Genomic DNA, 16163 nt, shown 5'->3' on the forward strand with positions numbered 1-16163 from the left:
TTAAAGATCTCTCTGACAGGAGACTCGGCCAGACGTTCCCAGCAGACCCTTACAGTACGCTTGGGTCTGCCGAGTCTGTCCAGCTTCCTCCCCCGCCATCGGATCCAACTCCCCACCAGGTGGTGATCAGTTGACAGCTCCGCCCCTCTCTTTACCCGAGTCTCCAAGACATACGGCCGCAGGTCAGATGAAACTAAAACAAAGTCGATCATCGACCTACGGCCTAAGGTGTCCTGGTGCCACGTGCACTGATGGACAAGCTTATGCTTGAACATGGTGTTCGTTATGGACAAACTGTGACTAGCACAGAAGTCCAATAACTGAACACCGCTCGGGTTCAGATCAGGGGGGCCGTTCCTCCCAATCACGGCCCTCCAGGTGTCACTGTCGTTGCCCACGTGGACGTTGAAGTCCCCCAGTATAATGATGGAGTCCCCAGTCGTAGCACTTTCCAGCACCCCTCCCAGAGACTCCAAGAAGTTCGGGTACTCAGCACTGCCGTTTGGCCCATAGGCACAAACAACAGTGAGAGACCTATCACTGACTCGTAGGCGCAGGAAAACGACCCTCTCGTTCACCGGGGTAAACTCCAACACATGGCGGCAGAGCTGGGGGGCTATAAGCAAACCCACACCAGCCCGCCGCCTCTCACCATGGGCAACTCCAGAGTGGTGAAGAGTCCATCCTTTCTCAAGGAGTGTGGTTCCAGAGCCCAAGCCGTGCGTAGAGGTGAACATAGTAAGGGCATTTGTACGTAAGTGTAGGGTTAAAATCATCAAAATAATCATTCCTTTAGACTTTCCCTTAGCATTCTGTCTCTGACCTAGGTCAGGTCATTGATCTGACTTTATATCCCTAAAAAGTTATTTTTTATATTTCTCTGAGCTGTATACAGTTGTTTTCAACAAACCTGTTTAAAGTTCTGCATGATTATCACCATCGACAATTGATTATCTCTCAACTGGTGTTCTCTCAACTGGTTTTCTCTCAACTGATTTTCTCTCAATTCTGCAAGAAGAAAAAGTGTTTGACCACCATATACATTTAGATACATTTTATAGAATTTGAATAAGTCTTATGTTCATGTTACGTTCTTGTACTGTTCTTTTTGTGTCAATGCATACAGTGTCAGAGTACAAAAGAGAAAACAGTTTATAGTTTTATGCAATCACTTACACACCAATGGAACAACTGGTTATATAAACAATATACACAAAACTATTTTGCTAAATTCCAGAGGGAAGCCCATTTACCCTGATCTGTTAGCACTCTTGACCTGTTATCGCACACATAGTTGTTCCATTCATGCCTTTTTGTTAAACCCTACACACAACTCAATTTGTAAAGTAAAATTGTCACCATGTTGTTGCATAGAAAAGAGCCATTCAATAACAAAAACCAAATCATACCAATTCTATTCCGAGGTGTAAACACTTGTGTTTTGGAACAATGGATGACAACTTCAGAAAGAGGGGTGAAGGTTGTGGAAGAATGAGTGGAAGTAGACAAGGGAAAGGAAGAGAAATGAGAACAATGATCTCCACTGAGATTTGTGACACTGTACTTGACCTTGTTCTTGTTAGTGTCATGACAATGACATAGGCTGGGCAGAGAGCACAGCCAAATGTGAGCCATTTCACTTTTGCATCAATTATCTGTACTTTTAGGAATTAAAAGAGGTTACTTAGTGTAAACCTATCTGACTACGGTGCTGAATACCCTGTTTTGAATGCATCAGCAGACGCAGGACAGTACAGGAAAACGTCCCTCACTCAGTCTGATGTGTACTGGTCTACTAGCATGGTGGTGTGAACCCGCCCACCACCCCTGCCTCCACCTGATTGGTTCTGGGTTTCCTTTTCATGGGGGGATCGGTATTGCATACCTTTCTTATTGCCTATGGGGATTGATATCATAACTAGTGGTATCGTATACACCATCATGGGATGGCAGTGAGTTTCCCCAGAGGAGCAGAACCTTTGTCCATGTTCTAATGGTTAAACTTAAACATGGTAATTCACAATTATAAATACAGCGGCAGAGGTCACATTTGGTTGATTGCCAGTTAGCAGTACATACTGTACGTGTTAGTTATAAAAGAGCTCTGAAAATTAGCACTGATATCTAAGTTTTCAAAGCACAATGTCAGCTGCCAACTGCAAATCATAGTGGGGGATTCGAAATGGTATAGGCAGCTACCTTGTGGGAGTCATTGGGTCTGATGTTTGCCCTGTATGGTGGTAGAACAGCCAAGGAATATGAGGCCATTTTACAGGACCAGGTGCACACTGATGAAAACACTGTTCCATCATGATGTTCCAATATTCCTGAATGATAATTCCCCATACAGACTGCTAAACAAATTCAAGAGAAATTGGGATGACGTCAGATGCCTTCCATAGTCTCCCCAATCACTAGTTCTGAATATCATTGAACCTTTATATGAAGTTCTGGATCACAGAGTGCGCAGTAGATTTCCACCTGCTTCGTCCCCCAGGGAACTAGAGGCATTTCGTCTTTGAAAATGGGGCTATATCCCAGCATACACAGTTCAGGACTTGTATGACAGCATTCCAAGAAGGATTGGAACTGAAGGGAGAGAGAAAGAAAGAAGAGAGAAGGATGTCTTGGCCTTAGCTGCAAGAACTCCATGGCAAACATCATTGCTGACATTTCAATATGCTTTTATAGAATGGGCACTAAAATGCACCAATGTGTAAATTCACCTGTGAAGATATTGCCAAATATGTCACATATACTTGGGTGGCAAGTGTAATATCTCTCTCTCCCACAACCGTATCAGCTATTCATTTAATGTTTAATGTTTTTAAGTCTAGTAAAGCCTTTTAATGGACTTGTATGTAGACAGATACCCATTGAAGCCTGTCAGAATTGCCATGGCTGATGTACATATAGCAGAATAACTGTAGTCAAACTCTTACCATCGATCATGTCCAGAGTAGCAGAGTGCTAAAAAAGATTGACAGGGTCCCAAATGCCCTAGTGCATGACTTTTGACCAGAACCCTGTCCTATCAGTCCTATGAGGGAAAGCAGTGTGCTATAAAGTTCATATAGGCCAATTAGGATTCATATTATTGGTAACCTTTTGGTGTAAATGTTTTAATATCCTGGAACCTAAACATGGAAAATGTTACCTTGTGGGAAATATTACCATGTCCCCACAAGGTAAAAAGACATATTTGTGTTTAGGTTCAGTGTCATTGTATTTGATGTAAATTGTGTGGGAATTTTGAGAGCAAAGTTTCATATACAGCTCCAGAAAAAATTAAGAGACCACTGCACATTTCCTTTCCTTTCCAAAAAAGTTGAAAAGGAATGTTTTGCCTGAGTAACAGAATGGTCAAAATGAAGAGACCACTGCAAATGTAATGCTTCTGTTCCTCACTCAAAACTTTCCTTTTCAACTTTTTTGGAAAGGAAAGAAAAAGCTGCAGTGGTCTCTTAATTTTTTCTGGAGCTGTATATTCCAGTTAATATGGTTCTGAGTATAATGTTTAGATTTGTGTCTGGGAGAAGTCTGGGGTTTGGTCAGCAGTTGTGGTATGTGTTGGAATTAGGTTCAGGGCCAGGAGTTACAGTAGTAGGAGTAAAGGTTAGGTTAACGATTAAAGTTGATTTTAGAGTTAAGATCAGGTTTTTGGGGTTAAGGTTAGGGAAAACTGTATTGTAAATAGGAATTGTGTCCTTGTCCAACAAGGATAGTTAAATGCACAGTGTGTGTGTGTGTGTGTGTGTGTGTGTGTGCGTGTGTGTCTGTTTATGTGTTTACTGAGGGACAAAGTTTGGGATGAGGTTTGCAGGCCTCAAATAATCAGTCCCATTTACGTGTCAACAGTCGTCTCATTCCGGCACAATATAGTGATATTCCATGTTTGGTCATAGTAAGGCCTTAGGAGCCAGCGCTGATCGTTGACATGCCCTGACAATAACTGTGCTGTGGTGGTATCAGGTAAACAGCGTGTACTGGTTATGACGGGATCATAACATGCCCTGACAATAACTGTGCTGTGGTGGTATCAGGTAAACGGCGTGTACTGATTATGAACGGATCATAACATGCCCTGACAATAACTGTGCTGTGGTGGTATCAGGTAAATGGCGTGTACTGGTTATGACGGGATCGTAACATGCCCTGACAATAACTGTGCTGTGGTGATATCAGGTAAACAGCGTGTACTGGTTATGATGGGATCATAACATGCCCTGACAATAACTGTGCTGTGGTGGTATCAGGTAAACGGCGTGTACTGGTTATGACGGGATCATAACATGCCCTGACAATAACTGTGCTGTGGTGATATCAGGTAAACAGCGTGTACTGGTTATGACGGGATCATAACATGCCCTGACAATAACTGTGCTGTGGTGGTGTCAGGTAAACGGCGTGTACTGATTATGAACGGATCATAACATGCCCTGACAATAACTGTGCTGTGGTGGTGTCAGGTAAACGGCGTGTACTGGTTATGACAGGATCAGAAATCAACCGACAGAACACACACTTGCAACACTAGGAAAACCAATTGTTCCCTTCAGCCACAGTCTCTGAACTAGAAATGAAACAGGAAACAGTACGTTTGTACTGTAGATAAGACTTCAGACGCAATTATGTCCATGTTCGTGTATCTTCTAGCAGACTGTACAAATATCCCACTAAACTCTCACACCAGATAAAGAAGCAAGTTATTGTATCTTATTTACCCGACAACAGTACGTTTGTATTTACGGCTTTAATACATTTCATTTTATGTTCTGAACTAGCTACCTGATGTATGTGCCTGCTATTTTGGGTCTTCCCTGTGTCTTTTTTACTCACAACATTCACTCAAAAATACTTTAAAGATTGATTAAAGATACTTATTGACGGCCTTCGTGTTACCCTGTTATTTAAGTACTCTGAAGTAAGCTGCAGTCTTTCTTCGAGGGGAGTGGTTTGTGTGTTTGAGTGTGTGCTGCCACAAGGGACATCAGTCAGTTTGACAGATAGACTCAGAGGTCATTCCAGACCGACACACTGATATCACTCCTAAAGCAGGCACTTCTTTTTCCCTTTCTATTTGATTTTCTTTCTTCAGTCTTTTTTTCTGCCTTACTGTCTTTCTTTTGACCTATTTTATGTCTTGTCTTTCTGTCTTTTCTTTCATTTTTCTATCTTTTCCCCCTGTTTTTCCCCCTCTTCTTGACATCTCTCCCCCTCTGATCCCATGAGGTTAGTTTCTTTCTCTCCCTGGCCCCGGTCCTCTAGCCCTGTAACCCCACTCATCCTCTCCCCTCATCCCTCCCCTCATCCCTCTCTCCCCAATCCAAAAGCCCACCACATCCTGCCTTTTGATAACAAGACGAGCCGTTGAAAACCTCGCCCACTCTAACACACATACACACACATCTAAACATACACTTACACACACACACACAAATGAAACCAACAGCTGTGGCATGTCCAGGGAAACGTTCCTTCTGAGAACATTCAATGTTCCAAATCCCTCTTATAATAAGCTCCCCCACTGCCTGAAATGTTTCTACTGACTGAAGGAGAATGTTAGGAAGGCTGGTTAGCAGATAACCTCTTATCTGGTTCAGACAGTTTGTCTATTTTATGTTCCTTTCCTTAAAAAAATATGTTATGTTGTCGGATTCCAAAAATGCTGACACATGGAAAATCTGAAATGCTTGTATGCTCATTTTAGAGGTGATTATGACTTGGATTTTGAGAGGGTAAACTGATGCTAGATCTGTAGGGCAGTTGCTGCCCCAAAGCAAGGTCGAGGATCACCCTTAAAAGAAAGGAAGTGTCCATTTGAATCTGCCAAGGGGACGGATCTCCTTGGTTATGTGGTTGTCAGTGGCAGCAGTTCGGGTGAAGGACAGGAGAGAGCGCGCCATAGAAAGTTCAGAGAGGGAGATTTTCAGTGATGGACAAAGAATAGGTTGATTATTAAACTACAGTACTTTAACTATCCATCATAAAGATGATCTGACTTCTGTGAAATTGGAGAGGGGAAGTAGGTTGCAAAAATGGGCATTTGGGGAACAATTAAGGTTAACTGCCTTGCTCAAGGACAGCATTTTTTTTTTCCTTATAGGCAAAGGGATATGATCCAGCAAATGTTGGATACTGGTTAGATGCTCTAATCGCGTTATGCCACCCTGATGGCAGATTATTGTGGAAATTCGAAGTAGTTAAACCGCTAGCCAAAAAACATTTGTCGGCTGTATTTACTTGTGTTTATAATCCACTGAGTCATCAACCCTGTGGGTGCACCCTTTCAGATCCTCAGGAGCATGTCTTTCCTGTTTGGACAATGTATGCATTTACCATTAAAGTAATTCAGCAGAAGGACTTATCCAGAGCAATTTACAGTAGGGAGTACAATTCCTTTTATTCCCATATTTTTTATCGTGCCATTATTATTTTGAATTCAGTCAGGGAATACATGAGCATTGGATCGTTCAGGATAAAATGTAAGTTGTACCATACCAACTGTACTTGGCCATCTAAAGTTGATTTTCCTTCAAAAATAATTATTTTATTAACGCTACCCTTAGCCTCAGTCAACATTTATTCCTAAACTTAACCTAGACAAAATGCCAAACCCAACTTCTAACCAACACCTAACTTCTATCCTAAATCTGTCACTTAAGCCAAAAATAGGGACAAGAAATATGTCCCCTCCACTTGTTCTGTTTATTCACAGTTCAGGAAAATTGTTGTTCTTGTTATATAGTTAAGTCAGAAACTCACAACACACATACACACAAAGCCTGTGAGAAACAAGGAGGGGAAAAACAACAGAGCTGGTTTAAAAGAATTCACACATGGTCTTCTCCTAACACACACACACACACACACACGAGATCTGCCTACCTTTAACCTTGTAAAACCACATATGTTACCCATTCATTCTTACCAGATCAAAGCTTATAGACATCAATTCTATGGGCCATCTAATGACAAAGACACACACACAGAAACAGAGACAGAGGTGTGTTTTCTTGTGTACCATTTATGTGTACTTATGCTTGTGAGGGAGGTGAGTGTGTCTGATAATGTGGGTAACCAGAGGGTTCCCACTCATTCTTCTTCATTCCTATTCTATGTTCCTCTATGTGCCAAGCCAAACCAATGCTAGACCAGAAAAGTTTGTCAACTTGCGACAGTCCTACACACCAGCACACAAGTGCACACAAAGACAGATTCAGCCCTTTTGAGCTGTATAAGACTCCCATTCTGAAGACAGAAAAACCGCTGACATAAAAGAACTCAAGATGATGAAGTCAAGAACAAGAACTCAATGACTGCATTCCAATTCCCTGAGTGAACAATGAAAACTCAGATACACTCACAAACAACACTTGAAGAATCCTCCAATAGCCGGAATGGCAACCCATTCTGTTGGATTTCTTTGTCAAAAGTTGACTGTCCCATAACCTCCCGAAAAAATCTAATTTAACAGTTTCTCTCAACATTTAATGACATTTGCAATGCATAGTTTTCCCTGCCTCTTCACGGCAACTCCCAGTGAATAATGGAGAGCCAAGATTGGGATACATTTCTGTCAGATGAGCAGGTTTGGAGGAGAACAATCCCATAAGTAAGTCCTTAGATCGGGATGTGACATAGAAAATATTGCCGGCCGTCCCTCCATGACCTTGCTGGGTCTGCATACACCATCCCAATACGACTCTCCACCACGGCCAGTGTTGGACAGCCAGGACTCAGTCTCAGGTTGCAGTGACACCTTAGACCATTTAGGCCCCATGACCATTTCTTCTGTGGTGAGCTGTTTTAACTAACTCTATGGTGGGCTGAGTGAGCCTATGTTTTAACTGGCTATTCTTCTATGGTGGGCAGAGTGAGCCTATGTTTTAACTGTCTCTTCTTCTATGGTGGACTGAGACAATATTTTAACTGGCTCTTCTTCTATGGTGGGCAGAGTGAGCCTATGTTTTAACTGTCTCTTCTTCTATGGTGGATTGAGACTATATTTTAACTGGCTCTTCTCCTATGGAGTACGGGAAGCCATTATACTACTGTCTGGCCCTTCTGAGGTGGGCTGAGTGGGCTACGTTTTAATTTCCTGCCTCTTCTATTGTGGTTGGACAAAAACATTCCGACTTGGAAAGAAATATGATAAAGGCTCCAGTTCGTCACCCTATTTCGAATATAATGTTGACCACTTTACACTGTTGACCATTTGGCTTATGTCCAAGACACCAGGTTATTTGGCACAACTCTAGGTGGAGTGCCTGCACACAACCCTTTGCTGATTGACAATATACTGCACAACAAACCCCAGCCTTATTAATAGCCTTATTGTGATTATATAACGCTGACAAATGTATTAGAACACTTTTTTTTTTTTTTTTATAATTTCTGTTGTATTCATTCTGATATGCCACAGCTTTCAGACAATCAGCATTTGGGGTTTGAACCTCCCCGTTTATATTTTTGAGTAACATACATCCGTATTGGTCAGTTTCTCTGGCTTTGTGAGTAGATACGAGGAGAGCACAAATGAGCGCACTTGTGCCAGTGGCATGCCGGAAGAGGGTCTTTATGTAGGCAGTGGTTTGTGTATTCGTGCATGAATGTGTCTACATGTGTGCATCTGTGTGTGTCTGTGTGTGTGTGTGTGTGTGAGCGTGTACAAGAGGTTGGGGAATTTAGATGCTGAGAAACAGGAAGAAAAGAACATTACATCTAAAATGGTTCCAGTAAATTACTTTTTGCCCATTTTTATCTTCACACCAGTTCAAACATATTTATTAGTCTTTCTAAAACAGATCTCAGTATCAGTTCTTGTTTAATAAAGCAGTCAACGATAACATTTCAAAACACAAAATAAACATTTCTAATTGGACAAGTCCAGGTCTTCCCATCTTGTTTGAGTCCGTTTGGCTCCTAATGAACAAGAGCCGGCATAGTGATACTCAGCCAGCTACCACTGTGAGATGAATCCTTTTGCTGACACTGAGACCAAATACTTTCATAGGCGAAAGGTCAGAGGTCGAAAGGTCAAAACATTGTGAAATGTGTGTTTGTGTGTGTCTGATGGAGGACGTTAGGGGCAGAGATCAGATTCACTTAGACGAATTCCAGATGGTCAGGAATTTGTCATCACTGGAACAATTTACCCCAGGCATTCTAGAGTGTGCCACTCTCTTATTAGTAAGGGAATGAGTGTTTATATCAGTGTGTGTGTGTGTGTGTGTGTGTGTGTGTTTTTTCACCCTAAGCATGTGTTTATTTCCCTTCCCTCAGCCTCTGCAACAAATCTATGGCTAGGCAGTAGCATACACAATGGTAAAATTACACAGGTTTTAGGCATTTGTAAAACAATCACAAATAATTTCCCGAACCTTAACCAGTCAGTGTTAGTGCCTGAATTGTTAACCCTCTAGGTATTTGTGTATTTAAACTCAGTCGCCTAACCAGTCACCATGTGGAAGAAAGCTGTCCAGAAAAGGTGAAAGATATATTTTTCCTATAGTACCTGAAATATCCATGTGAGACTGTGAGGTTCGGTTGGGGTGTTTGTGTGTGTCCATGATGGGAAGAAGAGTGCCTTTAAAAAGAAAACATTTTAAAAAACTGACACAGACGCAGTAAATAGGTGAAAGGTCATGAGAACCCTCAATCTCATTTTTCTCCATGCCCTTGTCCAAAATTGTTACGCTGTTCTCACTTTAGCACACATTTTTCCAATAGTGGACAACGGCTTATCAAACTAAAGTAGTGCACTATATTGGGAATAGGGTGCAATTTGGGAAGGCGGTCCAGTCCCTTTTTTTCCAGACTAGTATTAATAACACAGGCAGCAAGATCCATCCTTCAGACACAGAGACTCCACATCACATCAGGGGCCTGACTGGGGATCCATTTGCAGCATTCAAAATATCCTTCTTATTCCCTCCTCTTTCTGTCTGTCTTTCAACCTTGATTTCTGTAAAACCTGGTTGTTTCTTCAGTTTAGACTTTCGCAACCGTAGAGATCGTAGTGGTAGGTTTCCACTAATGACTGGTCTGTGGTCAGTTTCACCTTCCAGATGGTTAAAGTTAGGTAAACTTGATCTGTGGTTGGAAGCGGACTGTTCAGGGGAACCAAGCTGGGACAGATTAGTTCCGCTTAGGCTGACGAACACCATGATTGTGTTTTTTCAGTAATTAAATGTTTTAAGCTGGTCCATGTCTTTTAGAATAAAGTTCCCATAAGACCCAGGTGGAAATAATTACAAATATACAATAAGGTACAGTTTTTTTCTCTCTGGGAACACATGACACAGTTGATTTTGTTTGAGTTCCAATGTATCAAAAGCACGGAGAGTTCGCTACCCCATGACAATAGAAATAAGAAGGTCAGAGTACCCTATAAATGGTCAGTTAGACCTGTCAGTCATAAGCTCTGTCTTCGGTGCCCATTGATTGAATTGGCATGCAGTCCTGTGACATCATGCACCACTCCGAGCACTCCGATGTCCCCCTTGGTGTCTCTTTGCCATTACCTTCCACAACTGGAATAGTCTCCTTTAGCGTAATTTGCCATTCCAATCCAAGAACTTGAACACAGAACTATTCATCTCTATTAGATTTACCACTGTGACACTGAAATGTTCCATTCACTCTCCAACGACAGCATCCCGGAAGATTCAACGGGACTAAATCCATCATTCCGAATCTGGAACGACTTTTAGATGCATCAGAAACGATCAGGACCATCTCTGATACTGTTCTCATCACAGTGTTGTAGTGGAAGATTTCCCTTTGGACGAGAGCACTTGTCTAAACCTCCTCTTCAGCTCCTGCATGTTCGGGGACTTTGGCCGGGCCAGGTGCAGCCCCCCTCTTCTCTTTTCCCCGTTTCCTCCACCCAGTGCCCGACTCACCTCGCCACAGAGGTGCAGGAAGGCGGAGTGGACTCCCTCGTGGTTCTCCCGGGCAGAGGCCTCAAAATAAGCCCCGCCTAGAGAGGCTGCCAACGTCTCACCCTCATCGTGTGGCACCTGTCGGGCACGAAGGAGATCACTCTTGTTGCCCACCTGGGAGTTAAGGGAGATGAATAGACCAATTTAATGTTAAGCCAAAGAACAGAAATATTTCCTGGTAAAATAAAGGTTACCTAGCTAGTCACAAGTATGATAAAAACATCTAGCGGGAGAGTTAAATAGGACATGCACACCGATGAGCCAAAATATTGACCACCTGTCTAATATGCAAAACAGCCCTGACCCGCCAAGGCATGGACTCTACAAGACCCCTGAAGGTGTCCTGTGGTATCTGGCACCAAGACATTAGCAGCAGATCCTTCACGTCCTGTAAGTTGTGAGGTGGAGCCGCCATGGATCGGACCAGTTGGTCCAACACATCCCACAAATGCTCAGTCAGATTTAGATCTGGGGAATTTGGAGGCCAGGGCAACACCTTGAACTCTTCATCATGTTCCTCAAACCATTCCCGAACAATGTATGCAGTGTGGCAGGGCACAGTATCCTGCTGAAAGAGGCCACTGCCAACAGGGAATACCATTGACATGAATGTGTAAACCAGCTGCAAGGATGTTTAGGTAGGTGGCACGTGTCAAATAGATTTCTACACGAATGCCCAGTCCCAGGGTTTCTCAGCAGAACATTACCCAGAGCATCACATCACTCCACTGGCTTGTCATCTTCCCACAGTGCATCCTGGTGCCATTACTTTCCCAGGTAAACTGCACACACATACACAGCCGTCCACATGATGCAAAAGAAAACAGGACTCATCAGACCAGGCAAACTTCACTGCTCATAGGTCAAGTTCCTGACGCTACTCAGCCCAATACATAGCAGGGTGCGATGCACTGTGTGTTGAGATATTCCTCCCGTGACCATCATTACCATTTTCTGTGCCACCGTAGACCTCCTTCCGGTTCGGACCAGACAGGACAGCCTTCGTTGCCCTCACGCATCGACGAGCCTTGGGCGCCCAACACCCAGTCATGGTTTGTGGTTTGTCCCTCCTTGGGCCACTATTTGTAGGTATTCACCACTGTTGACCAGGGACACCTCACAAGCCTTGTTGTTTCAGAGATGCTCTGACCCTGTCATCTGGTCATAACAATTTGGCCCTTGTCAAAGTTGCTCGGGTCTTTACTTCTGCCCACTTCTCCTGCATCCAACACGTTGACTAGAAGAATTGACTGTTCTCTTACCATCTAATCTACCCAAACCTTGACATGTGCCCTTGTTAGGAGGTGATCAATGTTATTCGCTTAATCTATAAGCGGTCATAATGTTTGGGCTCATCAGTGCATGTTAATTTATGTTTTTAGACAAGAATGCAATTTCCTCACAGTGACAGGAGTCTATGAGTGAAGAAAGATGCACTGCATGGATCAGAGTTCTTTAAACAGCCTTTACAAACTTCAGCAAATCTAGCCACAGCTAGCTAAAAATGAATGAAAGGAATGAGCACGTTAATAATTAAATAAAATGAAAAACACTCACACATTTGACTTAACTAGTGGTGGAAAAGGTTAGCAAAGTAGGTACTGGCTGTTTAAAAACTGAGTGTGCGACTTTGTATTCTACATCTATATTTAAAGAACTGAACAATACTTTGTCCTGGCCAATAGACTACTTTCAGGTTAAGGAACCATCTAACATCCAGTAAAAGAGTGACATTCTCCTCTAAGCACTTGCAAATGTGTAACACATATAAATTGCACAAAATAAATAGAAACGGTAGTAACATAAAACAAATAGATGATATCCCAAACAACTGGGAACGATTTCCTGGGACACATTTTAGCTTGTGAGCGCTACTTTCAAAACAATTGGCGTAAACAATAGAAAATGCACTATTCATAATAACAGTAATAATCATAACGACATAAAGCTCCTGTCCAAAACAAATACACAGTGACTGAACAGTGAAACTCACCAGTATGACAGGTATGTTCCCTGCAGGGTGGATGCGTCTGACGTGCTGGTAGAGTGGCTGGATGGTCCGATAGCTGTTGTGGTCAGTGATGGAAAAGACCAGGACGTATCCATCTGCCCAGTAGATAGATCTGTTGATCTGCTCCTGGCAGTATAGGCCCTCTGCATCATCCTGGGTGAAGGGTAGGTCAGTGGGAGGTCATATAGCTGGTCATGTGTTAATCAACCTTCAGACAGCCAGACAGACAGTCGGGCAGACAGATCCTCTAAGATAAGGTTTGTTGACACAGGACCAGGCCTTTGAACTGACTGGCGCTTGGTTTTCAAAGTGAGTTTGATAAATGAATGGGAGCCTCCCCTCAGCCGGGAGCTGAATGATCGAATCCTCTACAGTCAGATAAAAATGATAGGGATGTGCCTTTATGGACTGGGCTTAGAATTGCTGTGTTGTCCAGGCTAGCTATGTTGGTGGTGTATGGCGCTTGCAACACAAGAGTCGCTGGTGTTTCAGGCTTTAGTTTTTCAAGAATCTTTAACCATAAATTCTCCTCTGAGGTCTCGATCTTGGACTCCCCCGAACCTGCTTGGGAAGTTGCTGTGATAAGCTTAAACTATAATTAAGCCTTAAAATAGACATAATGAAATTAGGAGTAGAAATACATGTGGAGGATTTTTTTTTTAAATAAATAAATAAATAAATAAATACTTTTCCCATTTTCCCAAGGTCATTTAAAGTATTTGACCTTTGAAAGCATTTCACCTCTGTATTTGACCCAGCTCTGGTTACATAAGCCCCTAGGAGGGCTAATAGGAGTTACCTGTAGAGACAATAAGTTACATTCCATTTGGCCCCAGAATCCCAATGTCAAACACTACTTTGAATAAGGGCCCATAATGTTAAGGTTTAAAGTAGTTCACTACATTGGGAATAGTGGACTTTTTGGGGCATATGTCTTGTGTGGAGCGAAAGGTCTACCTGCAGAGAGACGCAGGGTGTGTCCTGAACCTGCAGTGAGACCTGTTCTCCATCTATACTGATCTTTCTGGAGTAGAGCGCCCCTGGGAAAAGAAAAAACGTGACAGATTGCTCAATGAACAAATCAAAAGTTACAGTATGTATTTATCAAATGGAATGCATTTGAATTTATTCAAATGAACAAAATAATACAAAGTTCAGAAAGATCCCCCAAAAAATGTGAAAGACCTGGGAGTACAGCATTATAATATAAATGAATAAGATGGGACATAAAGACCAGTAAGTAAAAGCATGTGTGATAGGTAGCTCCACCGCTCCTGGTACTGACCTTAGCTAAACAAAAATGGTGATGTGAAATGTAAAGGGATATCTGCATTATAATGATTGGTGTTAAGCAGTGGGATTTTTCCTAAATGCATAGTAAACTAGTATGGGGCTATTCAAATGATTTCATGTTCATTTTAGTCATATAGCAGACACCCACATCGAGAGTGACTCAGAGTTAGTGCATACATTGTTACAAGGTTAATACAATGTGAAATCACAGTGATATGAATGTCCCTGGGAGAAAATTAAGAGCTTACCTGTGTTTGCTTCATAGTCCCCGATGAACCTCTTGGTCAGAAACCTGACTATCAAAGCTGTGAATTAAACCACCAGATTATTAATCTCCAGCAAAGAACATCATGAGTGTGGTTGGCAACATACTTTGTATAGATGCCATAGATGACCTGCCAGTAGTTGACCTAGGCTAACATCCTAAAAACTGTAACAATACTACACCTACTTCATCCGTTATGGGTGCCATAAGAGAATATGTCAGGCTGCATGTTTTTCATTGCTTACATAGTCTGCTCCTTAGGTGGCACAGGCCAGACTACCATCTGCAGTCTGTCTCATAGCACCATATTCTCCCTCCATACTGCACTACTAGACCCCTAAGGGCCTTGCTCAAATGAAGTGCACAACGTTGGAAATATGGTTGCATTTGGTACAAAATCTCTGCTTGTCGATATGTGTCCGGGAATGCACGTCGCCCCCTGTCGACAATTTAGTCTCACCGTTGGATACCAGAGTAACATTTTAGTTATACTTGAACATTATAATTGATCGTATTTGTTCCAAAGTCGACAGATTTTGATAGGCCATAGGTATCATTCTATAAAATGTGATAGTTACTAAAATAAATGTACATTTATATATCAACCAAATATATCAAATGCATTATATACTAAATGTATAAAATATGCAGACATATTTCTAAAAATGTAACGTGCCAAACTGATTATTTCCATTGTGGCTTTTTATAGGACTATTTGGCCTTGATAGATTAATAAAAATAAAATAAAAATTACTTTGGTTCAGGTTTCCAGAGTCCAACTGTGATATTTAGACTACTTCTGCGCACTGCTCCAAAAGTTGTGTCTCCTACCTGTTTTCCCCACGTTACTTGCTCCCAAAACCACAATTTTAACGTTTTTGTTGGGCACACAATCTAGAACAGGATATTCCGGTATTGGGACTAGCAGAAAGTTGCTAGAACCACTATTCATTGTTCTCGGTGGGTCGACAAGAAGACGCATTGATGAGTCCTTATGAGTCAAGTCCGGGAATGCCGTGCCTAAATCTTCTTCCTCGTCACCCAAGGCTAAAATAAGAGTGTCTCGTCCATGACAATAGTTTACTCGGGCAGCTTATACCACTTGTAGTTTTCTTGCACTGAGAGCGCAATTTGACAGAATCTAATTAATTTGGCGCATGCGGTCCCGACGGTTATCCGATGGTATAGGTTGTATCCTTGCTCGACCCTGTTATTTCACATTGTCTAAGTATACAGACAGCTAGTCCACATAAGCCAAGAAGGGTTTAGAGTAGCTAGACAAGTCTATCCCGTCAGTTCCAGAGCTCTCCTCCTAAGTGAGAGGCGAGCGGAGCAGCAGGAGTGCGTAGAACGAGAAGGGGGCGTGAATGAGTAGCCTGGACTCGCTGACAAGGCACAACCGCAAACTGCTACACTCCAAATAGAACCTTGTTCCCTGTATAGTGCACTAATTTTGCCCAGAGCCCTGTTAAGATCTTGTCCCAAAGTAGTCCACTATGGGTACCGACAAGGGTGCCATATGACGCCTTTTGGGAAGCAAGCACTGACTCATTGGATCTGGCCGTTCATCTGTTTAGAATAGTATCCCCAAATATATTGATGCAAACGATTTGCCTTTTTATTTCCAGTGAATAGTCTTTAACTAATA

General features: G+C 42.4%; 1 protein-coding gene across 2 annotated transcripts; it reads right to left on the bottom strand.

The window, feature by feature from the left end:
* Positions 1-7937: 7937 nt before the first annotated feature.
* Positions 7938-15848, bottom strand: rasl11a (RAS-like, family 11, member A). Of its 2 annotated transcripts, XM_020044224.3 has the most exons (6): positions 15347-15848; positions 14499-14555; positions 13915-13997; positions 12940-13110; positions 12350-12444; positions 10891-11060 (listed from the first exon to the last, which is right to left on the bottom strand). In XM_020044224.3, the coding sequence occupies exons 1-6, from the start codon at positions 15495-15497 to the stop codon at positions 10985-10987; spliced, it is 633 nt and encodes a 210-aa protein (XP_019899783.1). In that variant the 5' UTR covers positions 15498-15848; the 3' UTR covers positions 10891-10984. The 2 variants fall into 2 exon arrangements, with proteins under 2 accessions (XP_012987998.1, XP_019899783.1); XM_013132544.4 differs by lacking the exon at positions 12350-12444 and having other exon boundaries at positions 7938-11060; positions 15347-15846.
* Between the last annotated feature and the right edge of the window lie 315 nt (positions 15849-16163).

The sequence above is a fragment of the Esox lucius genome, chromosome 24 (genome assembly GCF_011004845.1).
Source record: "Esox lucius isolate fEsoLuc1 chromosome 24, fEsoLuc1.pri, whole genome shotgun sequence".
Classification (NCBI taxonomy): domain Eukaryota; kingdom Metazoa; phylum Chordata; class Actinopteri; order Esociformes; family Esocidae; genus Esox; species Esox lucius.